This window comes from Lampris incognitus, chromosome 4 (genome assembly GCF_029633865.1).
Source record: "Lampris incognitus isolate fLamInc1 chromosome 4, fLamInc1.hap2, whole genome shotgun sequence".
Classification (NCBI taxonomy): Eukaryota; Metazoa; Chordata; class Actinopteri; order Lampriformes; family Lampridae; genus Lampris; species Lampris incognitus.
The window spans coordinates 57,293,347-57,318,201 of NC_079214.1; the positions used below are offsets into that span (position 1 = coordinate 57,293,347).

The 24,855-nt window shown below is 42.9% G+C and overlaps 1 protein-coding gene across 1 annotated transcript in view; it reads left to right on the plus strand.

Annotated features, from left to right (window-relative positions):
- LOC130112084 (CUB and sushi domain-containing protein 1-like) overlaps positions 1-24,855 on the plus strand; it is a 729,421-nt gene that overhangs the window by 615,436 nt on the left and 89,130 nt on the right. The window contains exons 46-50 of the mRNA XM_056279382.1: positions 708-853; positions 14,352-14,432; positions 18,407-18,520; positions 23,765-23,881; positions 24,639-24,710. Coding sequence (XP_056135357.1) covers positions 708-853; positions 14,352-14,432; positions 18,407-18,520; positions 23,765-23,881; positions 24,639-24,710 — 530 coding nt within the window. The remainder of the gene's footprint in view (positions 1-707; positions 854-14,351; positions 14,433-18,406; positions 18,521-23,764; positions 23,882-24,638; positions 24,711-24,855) is intronic.

The following is a 24,855-nucleotide window of genomic DNA, read 5'->3' on the forward strand; positions in this document are numbered from 1 at the left end:
TCCTCTCAAGGATAGAGATGGAGACAATGGGTGTTCCTTCAACTTTCTGCTGGTATTTTGTTTGCTCCCTCCCTCTGAATTCATTCATGTAATAAAAAACTGATGATCTGCCTCAACTCCTGTTGAAGTTGACTCACCTGCCTTAGTTCCATCCTAATGACTATCTGGTGAACTAGACTACACGCTGAAACGTCATATGGAGAAGACTTGTGTGAGTTTTGTCTGGGCATCAAATCTATTTCATTTTAGGAATAAAAAAAAATACCATGTTGAAAATTATGAGTGTGACTGTTAAATGTATGTGATAACTGGAGGTTTTTCTGAGGCTGCTTTAGAGAACGTACCTCAAGAATGTGCAAATCACTCTTCCAGACTGAATGGAACTTTTTCAGTACAAACCACAAGTCTAGTTAATATAATCTTATTTGGATTTGCAGTTTTTGATATTTTTACAGTGTAAAAATTAAATGGGGCCTCCTCATATTGAAAGTGTGAAAGCTTGAAAGTGGAAGTGTGATTATTTTTTTTCTCTATCCTGGCACAGTCCAGATGTGTCCAATACCCGTCTCTGTTTCTTCGAAGGGAACAGTCTAGACTACACAGGCTGTTCGCTCTTAATCTCACCGCACCAATTAATTCAGTCAGTCCATATGTTAAACTGTTGCTGCCTATTTGTACTCTCCTTCTTTCTTGCTTCCGCCTTCTAGGGATGGCCCTGATGCATCCAGCCCTCAGTTAGGAGTCTTCAGTGGGAACACGGCATTAGAATCGGCCTACAGTACCAGCCCTAAAGTCCTGATCCGCTTTCATTCAGACTTCTCAACTGGAGGATTCTTCATTCTTAACTTCCATGGTACAAACACACACACACACACACAGGCTTTGAAAAGTGGACTTCAAATTTTTATGATCTTTGTTATTTTAAGAAATCCTGTGCCAGTTAAGCGACCTACCATTTGCAGCCTGGCACTACCCATGTGTCATCTAAGTGCAGTGCAGGCTTGCAGCCGGTGCACTGAAAAGCAGACAGGGATCTTTTGTCACAGTGGCTACGTTTGATAACTGCGCTCGCGTGAACAAGCAGCATCTTGTCACTCAAACATGCGATAAGGAAGAGAATTTAGTTAGCCGATGGAGACAGACATTCTTAGATGATAAGGGTAAGCAATTACTAAGTCATAGCCTTAACCCTCTTTTTTAGATAACATAAAAAATGTTGGTGTTGAATGACGTTGTGGGGCTTAGTCATTGTGTCTTTCAGAAGAATGCCAGAATTTGTTGTCGCAGGGGTTACTTTACATGAGATTCAAGTAAATGACCAAATTAAATTCCTCCTATATGTCTCACGCCTCACAGCAAGAAGGTCCTGGGTTCGAGCCCTGGGGGTAGTCCAACTTTGGGGTCGTCCCAGGTCGTCCTCCGTGTGGAGTTTGCATGTTCTTCCCGTGTCTGTGTGGGTTTCTCCGGGTGCTCCGGTTTCCTCCCACATTCCAAAGACATGTGGGTCAGGTGAATGGGCCGTACTAAATTGTCCCTAGGTGGATGGGTGTGTGTGTGTGTTTGTTTGTTTGTTTCGGCCCTGTGATGGTCTGGCGGCCTGTTCAGAGTGTCTCCCCACCTGCCGTCCAGTGACTGCTGGGATAGGCTCCAGCATCCCCGCGACCCTGAGAGCGGTATAAGCGGTTTGGATAATGGGTGGATGGATTTGTCTCACAAGCTACTCTGGCTTTTAGCAGCATTAGCAAAACAATGTAATGTTTGTAATGAATGTACATCTTATAATTTTCGAGGTGCACAGTTGATCTGTTTTGGTTGGTGGCCAAACCATCAGTTGGTACCTTGGTACCTTTTTTTTCAGTTATTGTTACAAAAGGGACAACTTGCTATTAAGAATTTTGTGGCCGTGTACTTCAGCAGATTTAATGCATCCTTGCAGACAGACGTCCACGTGTCACTCTACGATTTTAGCAGTTGGCAATGAACACACCTCACCTATGAAGAAATTGTGCTTTGGGCTGAAGGCTAAGACCTTCGTGAGAACATCCTTCTGTAGAGAACCACCTCTCCATTATCTCCTCACAAGTTCACCGTTAATGGAATAAAAACAGCATGTGAGAAGGTCAAGAGTATAACAAGTGGGTGTGCAGAGGCCTCTTAAACAGAGGTTCCCAGCCTTTGTTGTCCCCAGGGAATAGTATTTAATCATTCCAGCTCCAGGAGGTTAGTACGTATTGAGAGAATGTCCCACATTTTGAGTCAAAATAAGTATTCTCCTCTCCCTCATATCTTCGAGTTTGACTGGTTATAAATCAACACGCTCTTACATCAGAAAACATCAATGTGGCACTTAGTCGGAGACTTCTCATTATTTACCATTGGACATACCTTTAGCAATTCATTTTCTCACCTGTTTCTAATTGATTCTAATCGGCTAGATGCAAGACTGTAACTGCAGGTGGGATGTAAATGTCTAATTAAGCCCAGTATAATGTGCATATCAATGTTCTATACGTTTTTGAATTGGTAACCCGCAAAGAGTTCTTTGTCCTTCAAAATCTTGTTCGTTGCCCTGCATTTAATAATAAATAATAATAAATCAATCTTATATAGCGCTTTTCAAGTACTCAAAGTCGCTTTACAATAAATGGAGTGAAACAAGACGACAGATGAACATAACACAGACATACAGGGGTGGATGGGAAGGGGGGCTACGAGAGGGAGAAGCGGCAGCCACAGACGACGCCAGCAGTACTCTCCGACTTGGGCAGATATAAAGAGAAAGAAAAACAAATATCATAAATCACATAAATCACAGATGCAGGTCAAGCGCTCAGTCCCCAGCCTGTCCCAGACCAGGGGTGTATGAGCGAATGGGGGGGCACGAGAAGGCAATGGAGAAAAGGTGTGTCTTGAGACGGGATTGGAAGAGTGAGAGGGATTCTGAGTCTCTAATGATTTGGGGAAGTGAGTTCCAGAGCCTGGGAGCTGCTCTGGAGAAGGCTCGGTCACCAAAGCCGCGGAGTTTGGACCTGGGGGTAGAGAGAAGGGAGGCTGAGGTCGATCTGAGGGACCGAGAGGGTTGGTAGGGGCAGAGGAGATCGGTGAGGTATGGGGGAGCCAATTTGTGAAGGGCTTTATATGTAAGAACCAGGAGTTTGTAATTGATCCGGTGGGAGATGGGTAGCCAGTGGAGGTCTTTTTGGACTGGGGTGATGTGGTGCCAGGATTTGGTGAAAGTTAAAAGTCGGGCAGATGCGTTCTGGACCAATTGGAGTCTCTTGATAGAGCTAGCACTGATGCCATAGAGGAGTGAGTTGCAGTAATCAAGGCGGGAGGAGATGAAGGCATGAATCAGTATCTCAGCAGCAGGGCGAGTGAGATAGGATCTTATTTTTGCAATGTTGCGAAGGTGGTAGAAGGAGGATTTGACCATTTGGCGGATACGTGGCTCAAGGGAGAGGGTGGGATCAAGGATCACACCAAGGTTGCGTGCCTGGGGGGGAAGGGGAGACAGTAGTGCCATCGATGGTGAGTGCAAGGTTGTTGATTTGGCTGAGAGTGGACTTGGAGCCAATGAAGAGGAGTTCAGTTTTGTCACTGTTAAGTTTGAGGAGGTTTTGCTGCATCCAGACTTTAACTGCAGACAGACAGGAGTCGATGTGAGAGAGGGGTGGATTGTGAGGGACTGTTGGCATCTGGACTGGTCATAAGTTATGAGTCAAGTTTACTTCATGAACATGTGATGGTTGTCATCAGTGTGTCAACACCTTCCAACACTTCAGTGGGGGGAAAAAATAGACCGTGCCATATTTACAGTTTTCCAGAAATAATCTAATAATGAAATCGTCACTGTTTTAGATACAAATTACGTCAAAATTCCAGAAAAAAACAAGTCCTGCAGGAAACGGGTGGGTAGCCTGTCCATATCTGTGTGTGGTGTTTTGTCCACCAACTGTATATACAGCCCGTGTACATATTCTTATCAAGGTTGTACACTCAAGTTCCCTTCAGCAAGTCTTTACAAAGGAAAATATTCTTCTTGGTTACAGCTGTGCACACCCCTAAACTTAATACTTTGTCGAAGCATCTTTTGATTTTATTGCAATACTCAGACTTTTTAGGTAAGAGTCTATCAGCTTGGCACATCTTGACTTTGCAAAATTTTCCCACTCTTCCTTGCAAAAACATTCTTGATCCATCAAATTGCGAGGGTATCTCCTGTGCACAACCCTCTTCAGGTCACCCCACAGATTTTCAGTCGGATTCTGGCTGGGCCATTCCAAAATGTTGATCTTCTTTTGGTGAAGCCATTCCCTTGGTGATTTTGATGTATGCTTTTGGTGATTGTCGTGCTGAAAGGTGAAATTCCTCTTCATCCTCAGCTTTTTAGCAGACGCCTGAAGGTTTTGCACCACAATCGACTGGTATTTGGAGCTATTCATGATTCCCTCCACCTGGACTAAAGCCCCAGGTCCAGCTGAAGATAAGCAGCCCAAAAGCCTGATGCTGCCGCCACCATGCTTCACTGTGGGTATGGTGTTCTTTTGGTGATGTGGTGTGTCGTTTTTGCAGCAAACATACCTTTTGGAATTATGGCCAAAAAGTTAAACATTGGTCTCATCAAACCATAGCACATTTTTCCACATGGCTTTAGGAGACTGGATGTATCTTTGCAAAATTGAGCCAGGCTTGGATGTTTTGTTTTGGGTTTTTTTTTTATTCTCGTGGGATAGGGCTTCCATCTTGCCACCTTACCCCATAGCCCAGACATGTGAAGAATACGGGAGATTGTTGTCACATGTAGCGAGCAACCAGTACTTGCCAGAAGTTCCTGCAGCTCCTTTAATGTTACCGTAGGCCTCTTGGCAGCCTCCCTGACATGTTTTCTCCTTGTCTTCTCATCAATTTTGGAGGGACGTCCTGTTCTTGGTAATGTCACTGTTGTGCCATATTTTCTCCACTTCACTTCTCACAGGTGGCATGGTGGCCCAGTTGCCTCACAACAAGAAGGTCCTGGGTTCGAACCCCAGGCTGTTCCAGGTCCTTGTGTGTGGAGTTTGCATGTTCTTCCCATGTCTGTGTGGGTTTCCTCCCACCATCAAAAAGACATGCATGTTAGGGTTAACACTCCTGTTTGTGCTCCTGACCAAGGCAATGAAAAGAAGAACTAGACTTGGTCCCCGGGCGCTGCAGCTGCTCACTGCTCCTATACAATAGGATGGGTTAAAGACAGAAGCCAAATTCATTGTAAGAATACAATGAGAAAATGAAGTGGCTTTCTTTCTTCTTTCTTGCTTGTTGATGATTGTCTTCACTGTGCTCCATGATATATCTAATGTCCCGGAAAGTCTTTTGTACCCCTCTCCTGATCAATACCGTTCAACAATGAGATACTGTTCATGCTTTGTAAGCTCTCTGTGGACCATTTTGCAGTTGGATGCAACCAAGAAGATGTCAGGAAAATCCTACAGGAACGGCTGAACTTTATTTAAGGTTAATCGCAGTCACTTGATTGATGGCAGTCGTATACTAACTACTATTTAACATAAGTTATAAAAGGGTGTGCAACAGGGGCATTTCTAGGAGTTGACAAGGTCTGGGGCTAAGCCCAGACCATCTGAGGCCGAGGTCAGGGTGTTTGCGCAGTACGCTCCAAATTTATTTTGGGTTGTCCCTGCTGTTCGGCCTGAAACACTACTACCTATGTTTCATTTAATTTTACTGCATTGTACGACTACTGAAAACATTACATTTCATTTGAAATTTAATTTCTAACAGTAATGTTAAGACAATTGCTCTGGACGAAATGGACATCGTGCAGGGTAGCTGAGAATTCTCAAACCTATGGCACCAGAGTTTAACTGCTACTTTACTTTTTTATTGTTTTTACATTTTTATTTGACTGCTGTAACGGTTTGCACTTTGTGTTGTATAAATACAATAAACCAGCAGCCTAGTGACAAGTTCGAATTGAAGCACTTGTTTATTTGTACAACCATTTAGGGGATAGCAGGTGTTTTGACCATCTTGCTTTTTTCCAAATTTTGTTACCAACTCCCCAGGTACGTTGCACTTAGACTGAAAACACTGATGGATTGTTCACACACATGCTATCTGTGTTCCACTAATGTACATCCTTTCAACCCACCATACGAGATTCAACGGGATATGAGAATACAACCTGACTGATGATGTTGCAAAAGGGGCTCCCTAGTGAACATAAGCCCGAAGCAGACACTTATATTGTTTGTGCCTGTGGCCAGCTCTGCATATTATACACATATAACATTTAGTCAGACTAATAGATGCATACAGATAAATAAATACACTGCACATACTGGATACACACTTAGACAATGTGTATTTGAACAAAACCACATACAGTGCACATAAACATATGCACACACCCTTCCATTTCGCTGGACGGTTCTTTATAATCTAGTTCCACCATATGGAAACACTCTTACACAGTCTCACTCACAGAAAACTGTGAACAATGATGAAGATGCACACAAACTACAAAGGTACCATTGTCGGACATGGGATTACAGTTGGACTCCGGGAGATCCAGATTGAATCCAGTCCACAACTTCTTTATTTTTTTTATTTATCTTGGAAATAGAGTGGAATGAAGCACACATGAAGACACAATTTATAGTGTAGGAATCCCAGCAAAAGTGGAAATGCAATTATCATGAAGATGTGGGAAGAGAAGCCCCTTTGGACTGAAATGTCAGTGTTATAAATCAAAGCTTTTCCGAAGGATTTCTCTCAACCATATATCATCCAAACATGCAACGAATCATTAAATTGACTTTCTATGTTTTAAATAAAACACATAACCATAAATTCCATAAAAAAACTCACTGAATAGCATTCAAGTTTAAACTGAAAACTGACATCCTCCTCATCCAAATATCGGCATTAAGAATCAAATAAGAATATAATATTCCCTGGGAATGTTTTTGAAGTGTTGTGCTTTCCGTTAGCTCTGGTAATGTGGGAAACAGTTTAACATCTGATCATCGTACTAATATTTCCAACTTTGATACCAGTTGTATTTAGTAATATCATGAAGTAGTTTTTTTTATTATCGATCAGACGTGGTTGAATATTTATCAATCAGACATGTGGTTTCCGGTTCCAGTTGCCATCTGCAGTTTGTTTTGGATTTTTCTCCCCAATTATATTTGGCCAATTACCCCACTCTTCCAAGCCGTCCCGATCTCTGCTGCACCCCCTCAGCCGATCCGGGTGGGGGGGGGGTGCTGCAGACTACCACAGGCCTCCTCCGATACATGTGGAGTTACCAGCCGCTTCTTTTCACCTGACAGTGAGGAGTTTCACCAGGGGGACGTAGCACATGGGAGGATCACGCTATTCCCCCCAGTTCCCCCAACCTCCCGAACAGGCGCCCCTACCAGCCAGAGGAGGCGCCAGTGCAGCGACCAGGACACATACCCACATCCAGCTTTCCACCTGCAGACACGGCCAATTGTGTCTGTAGAGACGCCCAACCAAACCGGAGGTAACTCAGGGATTTGAACTGCCAATCCCCTTGTTGGTAGGCAATGGAATAGACCACCACGCCACCCGGACACCCGTACCTTTTAACTTTTAACAACCTTAAATGACCCTGTGAGAGATTTTGATTATTTTAATTGATTTTATGGTTTGCCTATTTTATGGATTTTTACCAGATCATTGATTACAGCACTGACTTCCTGCACTCTGATGAGAACTGTGAGGACTCAGCCTTCAGCTGGCGGAGTTCATGGCTAATCGGCACTAACTTTCTTTTCTGTGATCATCTATCAACCGGTTTAATATTACTATACCTGGCAAGGACTGCCTAAAAAAACAAGTAACATTACTAACCTCAAGGCTGATATCTGACGGCTGTCAGATGAACTGTGAAAAAACGACTCATCCAATTTTTTTGACACCGCAGCCTCACAGTTCAAAACGATCTCAGTTATGAACTCAGCCTTCTTCACCACCATCCGCTGGGACCCATCATCTCGTTGCCAGCCCTCCTTCGGCTCCACTCCCAGCTCACAGGCTACCTGGTCAGAGGTGGTAATCAGACGTGGCAAGACGGAAAAACCCCAAGCTGCTTCGCCTCTGCCATAAACCTCTCACATCATTTTACCATGCTGTTGGCTGATGCCATGGCTCACCCTGTTGATGCCCCCATGGCCAATGCAGTTCCCATGGCCACTGTTGCCCTTCCCACATGGAACTGGTCCCTGCTCCAGCTGGGAGTACTCTTGCTGCAATGGCTGCCCCAGCTGCTGCGATGACTGACCCCCACCTTCTGCTGCTGCTGCCACCGCGAGTCCTCCTGCACAGGTCTTCCTGCACCATCCTCCCCGGCGACCGGGCATACTGGTCACTCTCAGTCCCAATGCCGCTGCCTTGGGCCAACAACATTTATTCCCTCCCAAGACTGTCCTTGGCAGCACCGTCAATCAGTCACCCACTCCTCTCTTCCCCACCACTACCTTGATCATTGGGGACTCCTTAGTCTGAAACATCAATTTCGTAAATGCAGTCACACGCTGCTTCCCTAGAGCCACTACTCCTGGCATCCTAGAGAAACATCTAGAACTTCTTCATTCATTTCCAACAGTTGTGAGAGTAATAGTCCACATTGGCGCCAATGGCGCTGCCTGTCAGCAGTCCAAGCTGACAAAAAGTAATTTTATCTGTCATTTTTATTTCAAAAGTTGTGGGGAAAAAAAGAAAAAAAAAGATTTTATTTCTGGACCAATTCCCACACTGGATCACAGTGTGGGGCATTTTAGCAGAATTCTGAGCCTTCATCCATCCATGTGATGTAAAAGAAAATGTGATTCATCAGACCAGGCCACCTTCTTCCATTACTCCGTGGTCTAGTTCTGAGGTTCACATGCCCATTTTAGGCGCTTTCAGCGGTCAGCATGGGCACTCTGACCGGTCTGCAGCTACGCAACCCCATACGCAACATTTTGTGATGCACTGTGTTCTGACACCTGTCTGTCATAGCCAGCATTAACATTTTCAGCAAGTTGAGCTACAGTAGCTCTTCTGTGGGATTGGACCAGAAGGGCTAGTATTCGCATCATTGAGCCTTAGCCACCCATGACCCAGTCACCGGTTGTCCTTCCTTGTACCACTTTTGGTAGGTACTGACTACTGCATACCGGGAACACCCCACAAGACCTGCCATTTTAGAGATGCTCTTACCCAGTCATCTAGCTATCACAATTTGGTACTTGTCAAAGTCACTCAGATCCTTAACGCTTGCCCATTTTTCCTGCTTCCAACACATCAACTTCAAGAACTGACTGTTCACTTGCTGCCTAATATATCCCACCCCTTGACAGGTACTATTGTAATGATATAATCAATGTTATTCATTTATCCGTCAGTGGTTTTAATGTTTTGGCTGATTGGTGTATGTCGTCATGGTCTACACTTCCACTGCTAAGTTGATGACATCCAATTATATATCTCCACTAAATCCATCACTATTACAACTTCAGTCTGATCGACTGTCGCACTAAATTAAGTCATGGTTGAAAGCCAACTTCAAACTAAATTGTGAAAAATTTGACATGATCATCATCGTTCCCAAATCCCTTACCAAAACCACTCACAACTTCTGCCTCACCATCGATAACTCCACTCTGTTTCCCTTCCCACACATCCATAACCTCAGAATCATTATAGACAGCAACCTCTACTTTGAACACCATGACAATCAAATCACCAGAACTGCATTTTTCCACCTAAAAAACATAGCTCATCTCTGCCCATCACTCTCCTTTTCTGCTGCCGAAATTTTGATCCATTCCTTCATCACATCCAGAATTGACTACTGTAACAGCATTCTCTCCCAGCTTTCTATCCAAAGTCCTAAACAAACTCCAGTACATCCAGAACTCTGCTGCTCACCTGCTCACCCACTCCCACTCCCGTGACCACATCACCACTTTCCTCCAGAACCTCCACTGGCCCCGTCCCACAACGGATCCAATTCAAAATCCTTCTCTTCACTCACAAAGCTCTCAAAAATCAAGCCCCCTCCTACCTCACCGACCTGCTACACCACCATACTCCTTCCCGCTGCCTTCGTATCTCCGATGCCAACCTCCTGTCTCCACCACACAGGACCGAGCATCGGATCTGGGGCAACAGAGCCTTCTCCATAACTGCCCCTTCTGTGTGGAACTCTCCCCAAAGACATCAGAGACTGTACTGATCACGTTCAATTCATTAATCAAAACTCACCTTTTTAGAATTGCTTTTAATATATGATTATTGTTGTGTGTTACATGTTTTTGGTGTGTTGCTTTTATGTTTATTTTATCTTATGTAAATTATCTTTATTATTATTATTATTGGCCTAGTGTCATGAAGCCAGCATCAATACATTTCCTGAGACAGCAGCCTCCTGAGACAGCAGCCATCAGATATACTTGGATTACTAGTAAATAATCTTAACTGTTTATATGCCCCCTTTATGTGATGAAATCATTTAAAGATATGGATGCATAAATTATTAAATCAATAAAATACAAACAAACAAAGCTCCTGCAGTTCTTAAACTGTCCTACATTGAGACAGTGGTACATGCCACGTACGTATCACTAAATCACATTCAATACAGTATTAATCTCCATAGCAAGTTGAGTTCACAGGGAAAGCATTGGCCATTTTAACACTTTCAAGGGCCTTTTGAGAACATTTGATGCCTGATTTTTGATATTAATGCGAAAATCCTCCAGTACTTCACAATGCCCTGTACTAATATGCCCTCAGTGTGCGGGTGTCAGTGTTTTGCCAATATTGTAAGCCTAATGAAGTCAGTGACCTCTCCAACCTGCTGAGAAGGATGTCTGAGAAACACCAGTGTGGACCACTTCTTCATAGCCCCAAATCCCTAAGTCTAAAGGAGAACACTCAGACCAGCATACAGCAGGTTTTAATAATGCTGTTTTAAAATCCTTTCCCTCCAGCCAAAGAATTAATCTGCGTGGAAGCAGTTGGGTTCAGATACTACTGGCTTGTATATATTTATATTATCCACAACCCTGAATTACTCTTAGACAGGGTCAACACCAAAACAAGCAAATCGTGTCCATGTATCTCCAAGCTTTGGAGATTTTCCTTATTTAAATGAAGGGTCTGAGGATGGAGGGTGGAGAGTGTTGTCCACTGTCATTTACTCTATACTCATTTGTCACTGTTGAATGTAAACCCTCTGAGACTTGACTGTAATTTAGGGTTCAATACAAATAAACTTGACTTTTGAGCTTTTATATTATTTTTTAAAGGGATTGTGATATGACTTTTAAACTAGTGGAGCATTACTAGACAATATCAGAATCAGAATCATGTTTATTGGCTATGTAGGTTTGCACTGGTGCTGCACAATTTGGTGAAAAAGTCATATTGCAATTATTGTGGACAATACTGTGATTGCTATATAATAAACATATTTATACATATACAAATAATACAAATTTGTCATGTCGCCATGACATGTAGCAACTTTCATTTTGCATGTTTTACACAGTACCTCTTTCTGCTCGATGTGACTGAGCTTGAATCCAAAATATTCCCATATAACAGGTTGCGTTTTGTTTTTGTTTTTTTTGTTTTTTGTTTTGTCTCCAGTTCATCAGCATTAACCTGCTCGTCATTGGTTTCCATTTTTTCCTTCTTTCTGGTCTGCACACTGGATAGTCAGGTGACTGTAGGCTGCACACGCTTCACTGCCTAAACAGACTGATTGGTCATCTCTTACTTATGAGCGTAAATATGCAGACCGTACACAGACATTCACACACACACACATTTTGCTATTTAATTAAATCACAACCTTTTGCGGTTATATAACTGCACAGGCTGACATCGCGATTGCGATTAATCGTGCAGCACTAATTGGCACATACATGGAATTTGACTCCGGTTTCGTGGCGCTCTCAGTGTACTTAACATAGCATAAGAACACAACAGTCTTAAGATATGTACACAAGGATTGACTTATACAGGCAAAATAAGAGGTGATACGGTGCAATGGTGTAGAGAATATATCAGAGTTGTTGAAATAGATGTTCGCAGGTTACTTACATACATGCTTGAGGTATCCAGACCCAATAGATCTCTTTTTTTGATAATTTTTCCATGTGGTTTAAAAAAAAAAAGATTCTAGTTTTGTTTTTTGTTTTTGTTTTGTTTTGTTTTTATAAAATAAGCACGTGTTTAGCTGTGTTGTGGGATTTTGTTGTCCTGCCAGTTCTTTGATATACAATATTTTCTGTCTGCTCTCCTACTCATAAACCATCCAAGAGCTCTCTACAGTACATTGCCCTTGAAACTAGCATCCTCCTCAGGATGAGTGTATGTCCATTATGCTGGCCCAAGACTCACAAGTCAGTCTCTAAACGCTTCACTCAACAACTAGAGACTGAGGACAACCTCCCAGCTTTCGCTGCGAAAACTGGGTGGAGACAATTAGAGAGTTTAAAAAAAACCTGCATTGCAGAACCAATCCAAAGTCTTTAGGGCGGCCCTTCATATTGGGGCGGTGACATGCAGAAGTGGTGTGCTTGTAAATACTGTCATACCAGCAACATGTGCATTATAGGCCGTCACTGAAGGAAACTCCTTCAAGGTGTGTTGATGTTTGTTGTGTTTGCGGCGAAACATATTCATCAGTTAAAAACAAACACAAACTTTTTACGAGGACATGATTTACCCATTCAGCTGGACTACATATCTGCTTCGGAGGACATTACAGGACGAGTTACATTGCGAGACAACATTGGCTATATTTTAGCCAGCACATATTTCTTGTCCTGGGTTAAAAGTTTTAAACAAACTCACTGTAAATCCTTAATTGTACCAATCTCGTGGACTGAGCACATATTTGATAAGATGGAATCAAATAATCTAACGTTGCTTGCGACATTTTTTTTTCTTCGCGCATGTGTTGAACAAATCGGGTTTCCAATACAGATCGTGCAATGGCAGGCGTAAGTTTGTTTGCAGCCATTCTTGCCACCATTGTAGCAACCTGCATTTTGAAGTCCGCAGACATTGGTGGATGGAGATCTCAATTGTCTGGTATCATGAGATGATACTGGCCCATAGCCATTGATTGGATATATCCAGGTCAGACCATAGGCTTTTCCATATTATTACTGCCTTCTTTTTTAGAAATGATTAGTGCTAGCGGCAAACATGGAACCATTTACTCTATAATATGTTTTCTATGGAAGAGCAATATGACACTTTTAATCAGTGTATAACCACTTATCCCTGACCCAGCAGTAGAGAAGACACAGATCTGGAGTCAAGTTGATAAACAAATTGTAGGAAAGGCATAAGTATGGACTTCTTTTGCAAACAAAACAAGGTACTTTATTTATAAATCAATGCTTTCATTGTAAGGGCCTTGTGTTACCTATATTTACCAAGGCCCTGATGGACAAAACATCAAAGATATGAATCAACTCTAACCTGGGAGTAGTCCTCCAAACTTTGACTATGGATGCCCGAATTCCTTGACATGCTTCTTCTAATTGCTTTCTTGCATTTCTCTTAAAAAACACACTCGGGGAAGCTTTAAAGGGAGAACTGCTTTGCAACTATTCGAACTTATGATACCTGTGCTTTCAATCAAGTTTTCCTTCTTTTATTTCCTCTTTTTTTTTTTTGCAAAAACATCACAATTAGCATAAAGGTTCTTGGATTGAAACATGGTTAGTCTCCATCACAAGCTTTATTCAACCAGGCTATTGAACTTGGTTTTTGGGAATGTTCTGATTAAACATTTTTCAATTCTACGTTTAAAGGGGTACTTCTATTTCCAGGATTTGTGCTATATGTCCTACCTACTCGGGCATACTTTTGCTATGTCTGTGTGTGTAGTTTGAAGGTACATTGAATGGTGTACTTAGCCTAGCTTAGCTCAGTTCCGGGACGTCTACCAGGATCATTAGCAGTGCCTGTCAAAAGAGAGGGAATACACATACAAAGTGAATCATTGTTTTTTTCTCGTTAGCCTAGTAATAACACTTTTTCCTAACCCAAGGTTTCAAAATTACTTGTACAATCCTAAAAATTAGATTATAGTTTTGACTCTGAATAACAAAGGGAATTTTGTCTTGTAACAGTTGACTGTTACGTTTTCAAGAAATACCCCCCATCCAGACAGACTTATAAAGAAGAAAAGTTATATATGTTTGTAAAGTAAATTACACTCTTTAATTTTGGGTGGGTGGGGGGGCTGTATATTTGTCAATTGAATTTTTAGACAAAGCACTTTGTTTTAGAAATATTATTTCTCTTTACCCCAGCCTACCGTCTGAAGAAATGCCCTCCACCTCCTGCTGTGGAGAATGCTGAAATGATCTACGAAGACGAAGACTTCCAAATAGGTAAACAACACAATATATGTAAGCGCACTACTACTACTTTCAGCTGCTCCCATTAGGGGTCGCCACAGCGGGTCATCCGTTTCCATCTATCTCTTCCTGTCCTCTGCATCTTCTTCTGTCAATACAGCTTCCTGCATGTCCTCTCTCACCAAATCCATAAACCTCCTCTTTAGCCTTCCTCTTTTCCTCTTGCCCAGCAGCTCCATCTTCAGCATCCTTCTCCCAATATACCCAGCATCTCTCCTCCACACATGCCCAAACCATCTCAATCTTGCCTCTCTTGCTTTGTCTCCAAACTGTCCAACCTGAGCTGTCCCTCTAATATACTACTCATTACTAATCCTGTCCTTCGTCACTCCCAACGAAAATCTTAGCATCTTCAACTCTGCCACCTCCAGCTCTGCTCCTGTCTTTTTGTCAGTGCCACTGTCTCCAAACCATATAACATAGCTGGTCTCACAACCATCTTGTAAACCTTCCCTTTAACTCTTGCTGGTACCCTTCTGTCACAAATCATTCCTGACACTTCTCCACCCACTCCACCCTGCCTGCACTCTCTTCTTGATCTCTCTTCTGCACTCCCCGTTACCTTGGAAAGTTGACCCCAATCAACCTTCATCACCTCTACGCCTTGCATCCTCACCATTCCACTGTCCTCTCTCTCTTTTAGGCGTATGTATTCCGTCTTGCTCCTACTGATTTTCATTCATCTTCTCTCGAGTGCATAACTTCACCTCTCAAGGCTCTCCTCAAACCTGCTCCCTACTCTCACCATCATCGTCCACGGAGACTCCTGCCTGATCTTGTCCGTCAACCTGTCCATCACTATTGCAAACAAGAAAGGGCTCAGAGCCAATCCTTGATGTAATCCCACCTCCACCTTGAACCCATCTGTCATTCCAACCGCACACCTCACCACTGTCACACTGCCCTTATACATATCCTGCACCACTTTTACATACCACCCCCGACTACCACCCCCGACTTCCTCATACAATTCCACACCTCCTCTGTCGGCACCCTGTGATATGCTTTCTCTAAATCCAAAAAGACACAATAACAGCTCCTTCTGACCTTCTCTTTGCTTCTCCATCAACATTCTCAAAGCAAACATCACATCTGTAGTACTCTTTCATGACATGAAACCATACTGCTGCTCGCTAATCATCACCTCTCCTCTTAAACTAGCTTCAACTACTCTCTCCCATAACTTCATGCTTTGGCTGATTAACTTTATTCTTGAAAATCGGTACCAGTATGCTTCTTCTTCACTCCTCAGGCATCCTCTCCCTTTCCAAGATTGTCTTAGACAATCGAGTTAAAAAAGTCCACTGCCATCTCTCCTAAATGTCTACATGCCTCCACAGGCATGCCATCCGGACCATCTGCCCTTCCACTCTTCATCCTCTTCATAACTACCCTCACTTCCTCCTTGATAATCCACCGCACTTCCCAATTCACTATCCCTACACCATCCAACCTTCTCTCTCTCTGGTTTTCTACATTCATCGGCCCCTCAAACTACTCCTTCCACCTTCTCAACACACTCTCCTCGCTTGTCAGCACATTTCCATCTCTATCCTTCATCATCCTAACCTGCTGCACATCCTTCCCAGCTCGGTCCCTCTGTCTAGCCAATCGGTACAAGTCCCTTTCTCCTTCCTTAGTGTCTAACCTCTCCTACAACTCACCATACGCCTTTTCCTTTGCCTTTGGCACTTCTCTCTTTGCTTTACACTGCATCTTCTTGTACTCCTCTCTACTCTCTTCATATCTCTGACTATCTCACTTCTTCTTTGCCAACCTCTTTCTCCATATAAGTGCCTGTACTTCCTCATTACACCAACAAGTCTTTGTCTTCCTTCTTCTGTCCAGATGACACATAAAGTGCCTTCCTAGCTCTTTCTCACTATTTCTACAGTAGTTTCCCAGCCATCCGGCAACTCTTCAGTACCACCCAGTGCCTGTCTTAACCCCTCTCTTAACTTCACACAACAGTCTTCCTTCTTCAACTTCCACTATTTGATCCTTGGCTCTGCCTTCAATCGCGTCCTCTTCTTGATGTCCAAAGTCATCCTATATACCACCATCTAATGCTGCCTAGCTATTTCCTCCCTGTCACCACCTTGCAGTTTCTAATCCTTTTCAGATCATGCCTCTTGCATAAGGTGTTCACCACACCCATTTCCATCCTTTTAACAAAATCCACCACCATCTGTCCTTCCACATTCCTCTCCTTGACACCATACCTACCCATCATCTCTTTTCCTTTCACCAACCTGCCCATTGAAATCTGCTCCAATCTCCACTCTCTCCTCCTTAGGTACGCTCTCCACCACTTCATCCAACTCACTCCAGAATTCTTTTTTCTCTTCCATCTCACATCCAACTTGCGCGGCATATGCGCTGATAACATTAATCAACACACCTTCGATTTCCATCTTCATACTACACTTGATCTTAGCCGAAAGCCTCCTCGCTCTCTGCGACACTCTCTTTACCTCCAACACACTCTTGACATACGCTTCCTTCAAAATTACCCTACCCCATTTCTTCTCCCGTCCACACCATGGTAGAGGAGTTTGAACCCACCTCCGATGCCCCTGGCCTTACTCCCCTTCCACCTGGTCTCTCCATCATATCAGCCAGCTCCCTCCCTTTACCAGTCATGGTGCCAACATTCATAGTTCCAACGCTCATCTTCACACTCCTACCCTTCCTGCTCTCCTGCTGCCTCTGGACATGCCTTCCCCTCCCTTTTTCGCCCAACATTAATATAGTCACCATGTCATTGGTAAGCTGGCTATCGACCGATCCGGTATGGAAATCTGATTTATGATCTGTGTATTTGATTTGGCAAAGGTTTTACGGTGGATGCCCTTCCTGACGCAATCCTCCCTATTTATCCAGGTTTGGGACTGGCGCTAAGAATGCACTGGCTTGTGCATCCTCAGTGGTTGGGTTTTTTATATATATGAGTGTATTACTGGTCCAAATACATCTGCAATTCATAAAATTTCGCATTATTTTACTCATTTGAAATGTGACGATGATATGATGATTCTGTTGGACAATCAATCAATATTACAGTCACACAGCCTTGGATGTTGGAGCCATAGAGAAATAAACCTGTTAACATGGATTTTCCTGGACTAGAAACAAGATGTAGCAGCTGGTACAGGTTGTGTGCCGCAAGCTACCAGTGATTAGTCCGCACCCTTGTAAAAATGCGATCCTCGAACCAACTTTAACACAAGCAGTCTAAACGTCATCAAACTACATCAGAACATTGTTCTATTGCTATATTGATCATCTGTCTGACAGAAGCCACCATTGGCATCTCGTTTTTTCCTGCTCCAGTTATTTCCAAAACATACAAATGTTTACTGCTGCATCAGTCTATGTTCTACCCGGCTAAAAAAAATTCAACAGTGGTATATGGAGAGTGGAGAGTGTTTTTACGGCCATGGTAAAAATGACAGTCAGTATTTTGCAACCTGACTCCATGGTCCAGATGGATAAAATGATAGTTTATTACTGGAGAAATTTTACAGATTGCGGCTTTTGTACATTTTAAATTATTTTGTATATGTAAGGTATTATAAGAATATAGCTAAATTACACCACACCAGCATCAGGACCACATTCAGTTCACAACTACATGATTCCACTTACTATGCCAGTGGAGGGGCAAAATGTAGGGAATAGTCTGACTTATGGACTCTCATCACAGCCAAATTTAAAAGCAAGTTTGAAACCTCACTTCACTGACAAGTCTCCGTCTCTGAGGTTAACTCAACCAAGCAGTAGGGAAAATATTTTTGGAACAGCTATTTATCTTGTATTAAAAGACAAAGAAATGAACATGATGAATTGCTCCCTTTTTTCAGGAATTTCATCAAAATGGCATTGTGTTTAAGTGCTCATTATTACATGACAATCTTTACAGCGATGTTAATATTTTCTTTACCTAGGTGATGTTGTGGTCTATCGATGTTTCCCTGGTTACACATTGGTGGGAAAGGCGGAGCTTACCTGTAAGCTCAACTCTCATTTGCTTTTTGAAACCCCGCCCCCAACCTGCCAAGGTAAGGCAGCATTCAAACATACTACACCCAGTTTCCTTGTCAATTCAGTTTACAATTCTCCGTGTAGCGTGTATTGATGTTTCACTCTCACTAGGTTCTTGGGAGGGTTTTACCAATCATTCTTAACACTTAAACTAAAGAAAAGTTCATTATGTTTTTCCACACAATCAGTCTGAAAATCAAGCAGTAGATCAGAAAAATTCAAACAGCGCCATGAATGTTGCTTCAAGAAATGTTGCTTTGCTAAGGCTAACTGATTACATGGTTACCTTAAGTTTTAAGGTGCTAATTTTGCAAGTTAAAGAACTTGGCATATTGGGACAGACCAGAAACATGACCGTAATCCACCTGTAGCTCTGATGTATGAAATAAACAACCCAAACCTTGGGCACCCGAGTAGCATACCGGTCTGTTCGGTTGCCTACCAACACAGGGATTGCTGGTTCGAATCCCCATGTTACCTCTGGTTTGGTCAGGTGTCCCTACAGACACAATTGGCGGTGTCTGCGGGTGGGAAGCCGGATGTGGGTATGTGTCCTGGTCGCTGCACTAGCGCCTCCTCTGGTTGGTCAGAGCGCCTGTTCAGGGGGGGAGGGGGAACTGGGGGGAATAGCGTGATCCTCCCACGTGCTACATCCCCCTGGCGAAACACCTCACTGTCAGGTGAAAAGAAGCGGCTGGCAACTCCACATATATCGGAGGAGGCGTGTGGTAGTCTGCAGCCCTCCCCGGATCGGCAGAGGGGGTGGAGCAGTGACTGGGATGGCTCAGAAGAGTGGGGTAATTGACCGTATACAATTGGGGAGAAAAAGGGAAAAATCCGGAAATAAATAAATAAAAATATAAAACAACCCACACCTTGATAATGAATTTCTCTGCTCCCTATGTACGGCTTTTAGAAAATCCTGCTGAGTTAATTAAAGTCTTCTACCCCACCAGGTAGAAGGAAGCGCAAACAGTGCTATGGAATGTAATGGCTTCATCAACCTTAGGGCTTAATGAAGTGCCTCATCAGCTTTTTAAAGTTGCACCAGGGTTATTAAGATAATGACATTAGCATGGAAGACAGGTTATTCCTAGATCATAGTGAAGAAGGGGTTTTCATTATCAAGGACAAAGGTTCTATGGACATAGTTAGTTTTGGCCTATTTTCTTACTTAGTGTAGAGGGGAAATTTTTCTTTTGTGTGGTTGGATAGAGTCTGTCAGGTTACCAAGAAAAGATTAGTTTAATTGACTCCACAGTGCAAAAAGTAAGAACACTAAGCTTTGAAGGTGCCAAGAGCACACAAGCATGATTTGAAAGCAAATTTAGTGAATAAAGTCTAAGGTAAGTGATTTTCATGTTCTGCTCTAGGACCTTACAAATGCAATTGATGGGGTCCGCGGTGGTGTAGCAGTCTAAGCATTGGCTTTGTGTTGATGCTGTTGCCCACTGGGGACCGGGGTTCGCACCCTGGTCTCGTCAGAGCCGACTATGGTCGGACTCGATGAAGCAGCAATAATTGGCAACACTGTCTTCGGGAGGGGGCGGAGTCGGCTTGGGTTCGTCACATGAATGCGTCGCTGGGTGTGTCGGAAAAAGCAGTGGTTCGGCCTGGATTCGCCTTGTCATGAAAGTGGCAAGGTGTCTCCTTCGAGACTGCCGGCCGGAGAGACGCAGTTGGTGAACGCATGCAGTATGAGGGTGGGTGTTTGAACTAAAATAGGGATCAATTGGCCACTAAATTGGGAGAAATCAGAAATAAATTTATTTAAAAAAAAACAAACAAATGCAATTGATGTCAAATCAAATAACTTATTTGTAAGGACTTTTTTTCATAATTTTATGCACTACAACAGAATTAACAACAAGATGGCAGTCTCTGGGAAAAGGTATCAATTGGGTATAGTCAGTTTTCCCTTAAGCTCTCAGCATATCAATGGCAGTGATCATTAGGGCATCTAAGAAACATTAAAACCATAATAAAGGATGCAAGTTTAAGTCGGGGTGCTTGCATTCTCCTTTGCCTCAGCTACTGTTTCCCCTGACAGTAGATGAGTTCCCGTAAGACGTTAGAGAGGCTGCAGAACATGTTAGACATGGCAGGATATCCATTGTGTTGTCTTTATGCACGCTCAATAATCCAGGTAAGAAAATCAAAAAAGGTGGAATCGGTCCATCTGGATATAGTGTTTATTGACAGATACGTTTCATCACACAACTAAGTGACATATTCGGTCTAAACTGACTGCAGGTATCCCCACCCCTTAGAAACAATACAGTTGCATAACGACCAAAACCAATGACTAGTTTCATATGCAAATATGGGTGTGACCATTAATAAGAGCTTCAAAGGCCAAGAAGTTCAGTTTGGACTTAAGATGATACTTAGTTGAGTGATGAAACATCTGTCAATAAACATTGTATCCAGATGAACTGATTCAGCCTTCTTTGATAGCCATTGTGGTGTTTGTAATGTGGTTTTGTACCCTATCTAGCCTATCAAAGAAGTCAATGTGTGCAGTGGTGAGGTACAGCATGATGTCGACAAGAGGTAATACTGTGTCAGCAGGATCGAAATGGATCCTGAAAGGAGGGGAGCAGGCACAATTAATGTTAAGATAGGGCATTGTTATACTTACCTGGCAGGGGAGATACCATGATCAAGATAGGGCATTGTTGTAGGGCAGGTGTAACAAGGGGGGAGGCGAACACTGGGCATAGGGACAACGGTTATGGAACAAAGTGGCTCCATTGGGGCAAAAGAAGATAACTGCTGAGCGGATACATATAGCCTGGAGAGTGTCTTTATGCATGCTCAATAATCCAGGTAAGAAAATCACAGAAAGTTTAATCAGTTCATGTGGACACTTTTTGTTTTATACTTTTTTTCCCCATTATACAAAGACATACCAAAGAAAACAAAGCAAAAAAAAACAACATATAATGGTCTGGATTGCACCATCTCCATGAGATCCAAACATTTCTGTGAAATATTCAGCGCACCATTCACTTATCTAATCGCTGACATGCAAACATCGTCCACTTCTTCCATTTCTCTTGACATTGTTCCTCTTGAGTTCTTATCATATGAGTTAACAATTCCATATCATATATTGTATTCACTATTTTCAGCCATTCATCCAACCGAATCGAACAACCGATTGCTGGTTTGGGTCGTCATGCCACTATTGTTTATAAGGGCAGGATACCTGCAGTCAGTTGAGACAGAAGAGGTCACTTAGATGAGTGATTAAACGTTTCTCTCTCAGTAAACGTCGTGTCCAGATGAACTGAGTCAACTTGCTGTGATTTAACCAGGGGAGTGTACCAAGACAGTGTATCTGAAAGTTTTGTTTCCAGCCAGGTTTCGCCCTATTGACAGTTTTGTTGCATTTAAGGAAAAAATACAATAGATATTTGGATGTCATTTTAAAGCACTTCAGTGTGCATTTTGGAGTCTGACTGCATAAGTCTGTTGATGTGGTGAGCTAAAATTGTGAAAGTCGGTTGAACTCTGCTGGTAGACGCTGTTACTTTTCCTTATAATTCAAGACCTGGTCTTAAATCTGTTCAACCATAATGCAGCTATCTGTCATGTTTGCAGTAAAATGATTCATATGCTGATATGACTACAGACATGAGCAGAAAAAAAAAATCTGGGCATCCAAGTGGCGTGGCGGTCTATTCCGTTGCCTACCAACACTGGTTCGAATCCCCGTGTTACCTCCGGCTTGGTCGGGCATGCCCCTACAGACACAATCGGCCCTGTCTGCAGGTGGGAAGCCATATGTGGCTATGTGTCCTGGTCGCTGCACTAACGCCTCCTCTGGTCGGTCAGGGTGCCTGTTCAAGGAGGAGGGAGAACTGGGAAGAATAGCATGATCCTCCCATGCGCTACGTTCCCCTCGCGAAACTCCTCACTGTCAGGTGTAAAGTAGCGGCTGGCGAGTCCATATGTATCGGAGGAGGCATGTGGTAGTCTGCAGCCCTCCCCGGATCTGCAGGGGAGTGGAGCAGAGATCAGGATGGCTCGGAAGAGTGGGGTAATTGGCCAGATACAATTGGGGAGAAAAAGGGGGAACATTTTCACAAAAAAGAAAAAAAGAAATCTGAAGTTCTCGCTACTGAGAAACCCCACTTAAAAAGCAAGTCAGTTTTAGTGAGTAGTGCCAAATGGCACCACACAAAGTTGTGGTGGTGGTTCCTGATGTCTGTGTGAAACTAATGAAAATCTGTTGTGTAGTTGGATTTTCTTCTGATAAAGTTTAACCCCCCGACGTTTACTGCCTAGGCGTACTAAGCACTCGCCACTGTGAGGAATGAACAACAGCACATTCCTTCCCTTGTACAGCAGAAGAAAAGGAAGCCAGCGCGGTCAAGGGAGGTTTCTCAAAATGCACATATTGAGTGCTCGCCTGGACAACATATACTTTTGTTCCTTTTGTGTGAAATGTTTTGTAAGGAGTCCTCAGACAGAAAGGTTGTAGCTCTGGTATCTGCCGCTTTTCACCATCGGGATAAATGGACAATATTCTAAAGGCAGAAAAGGTTGGCAGTGCTCACTTCATTTGGCAAGGACACCAGTCACCGAGATGTCAGAGAATATAAGCTATTTTCGTCAAGTTTTTTTCTGCTGGTCATGAAAACCGTTATAGCGTTTTCAGTTTTTTTTTATTTTTTTATTTTTTATATATATCTATATATATATATATATATAGATATATATATATAGATATAGATATATACATGCCCACACTGGTGCCTGTGAATCAGGGCTTGCCTTGTGAAGTAGTATTTCAAAATATTGAATTCTTCTAGATTTTATCTTAATTTTCTAAACTGTACTCTCAGAGGATACATACTACAAACTAACGTGGGTATAAGGGAGCAAGTATTTTTGAATTTGCTGATTCTTTTTGTGGTTGATCCTGAAATTTTAGTTATGCTAAATAGTTAGCTAAGTAGCTAGTTATTTCACCAGGAGCACAACGCTTCAAACTTCCTGAACTCCTTCACACAGGCAGCTGTTTTCAGGGATAGGTCGGAGAGAAAGAGAGGAGTGATGGAAGGAATAAGAAGTAGGGGAAGAGGTGAGGAGGAGGGGGAGAGAGAATTGGATGGGATCAGTAAGAAGTGGGGTTGGTGGGTAAATGTGTTGTGGGGAGTGGAATAGATTTTTTCCCAGGAGGCTGAGGATGGACAATTTAAAGAAGACATGTGTGAGTCGGTGTTCTTCCATGTTGTGATCCATTTCTCCAGCCCAGTGCCCAGCCAATGAGGAGCGGTCCTCATCGTCAGGGGTGATACTCAGCCCCGGGTATCCTAGCAACTACCCCAACAGCCAGACGTGCTCTTGGTTACTGCGTATACTGCCAGGTAAGGAGTGCCTGTTTGTCACAGTGTGTGTGTGTGTGTGTGTCTGTGTGTGTGTCTGTGTCTGTGCCTGTATGTGCCTGCAGGGTGGTGGATATGCAGATATGTAATTAAGTCTGTGTGTTACTCTCTGTGTGTAAGGGTTTGTGTAATGGAATATGTATCTTTGTATGGACACACATTTGTGTTTGTCTGTGATTATTTGTGTGTGTGTGTGTGTGTGTGCATTGTATCTACTACTGCCACAGTTAATGTGTGTAAGCACAAGGGGTTGGATTGTAAATGGGTGTGAGATGGCATGTGCGTTTTTATGTTTGTTTTGAAGGATTGTGAGTGCATATTTGTGTTTGTGAGCATTTTGAAGGTTACTTCATGGTATATGAAGTGGCTGTGTGCCGTGTTTGTGGAGACATAGGAGTGAGGAAATTGTGGCCCACAACACAACTATTAAGTATTATGAATGTAATCAATTAGATGTTACTGTTAAGAAATATGATTTGGACAAGTTATTTGGGGAAATGCAAATAGTGTTTGGAAGACTTTGGTGCACTTGAATGCAGCCTGCATCACAATACAGCTGTGATTGTTTTGGCTGATCAATACTTAGAGTTCACTTGTGGCAAAAAAAAAAAAAATCAATTTTAAAATATTTTGGCATGGTGGGTCACTTGTGTGTATAGTCTACATGTCCTGATTGAATATTGATGCTGTGTAATGAAATGTAATGAAAATGTGACATGTTTCTTTTTGTGCTTACCAGGTTACACAATCAGTATCTATGTGGAGATGTTCCACAGTGAGAAGCAGTTTGACGAACTGGAGATTTTTGATGGTAATCACACTCTCACTGTCTGTCTCACTGTCTCTCTCACAGTCTCTCTCACTGTCTCTTCCACTGTCTCTCTCACTGTCTCGCTGTCTCTCTCACTGTCTCACTGTCTCTGTCACTTGTCATTCTCACTGTCTCTCTCTCCGTC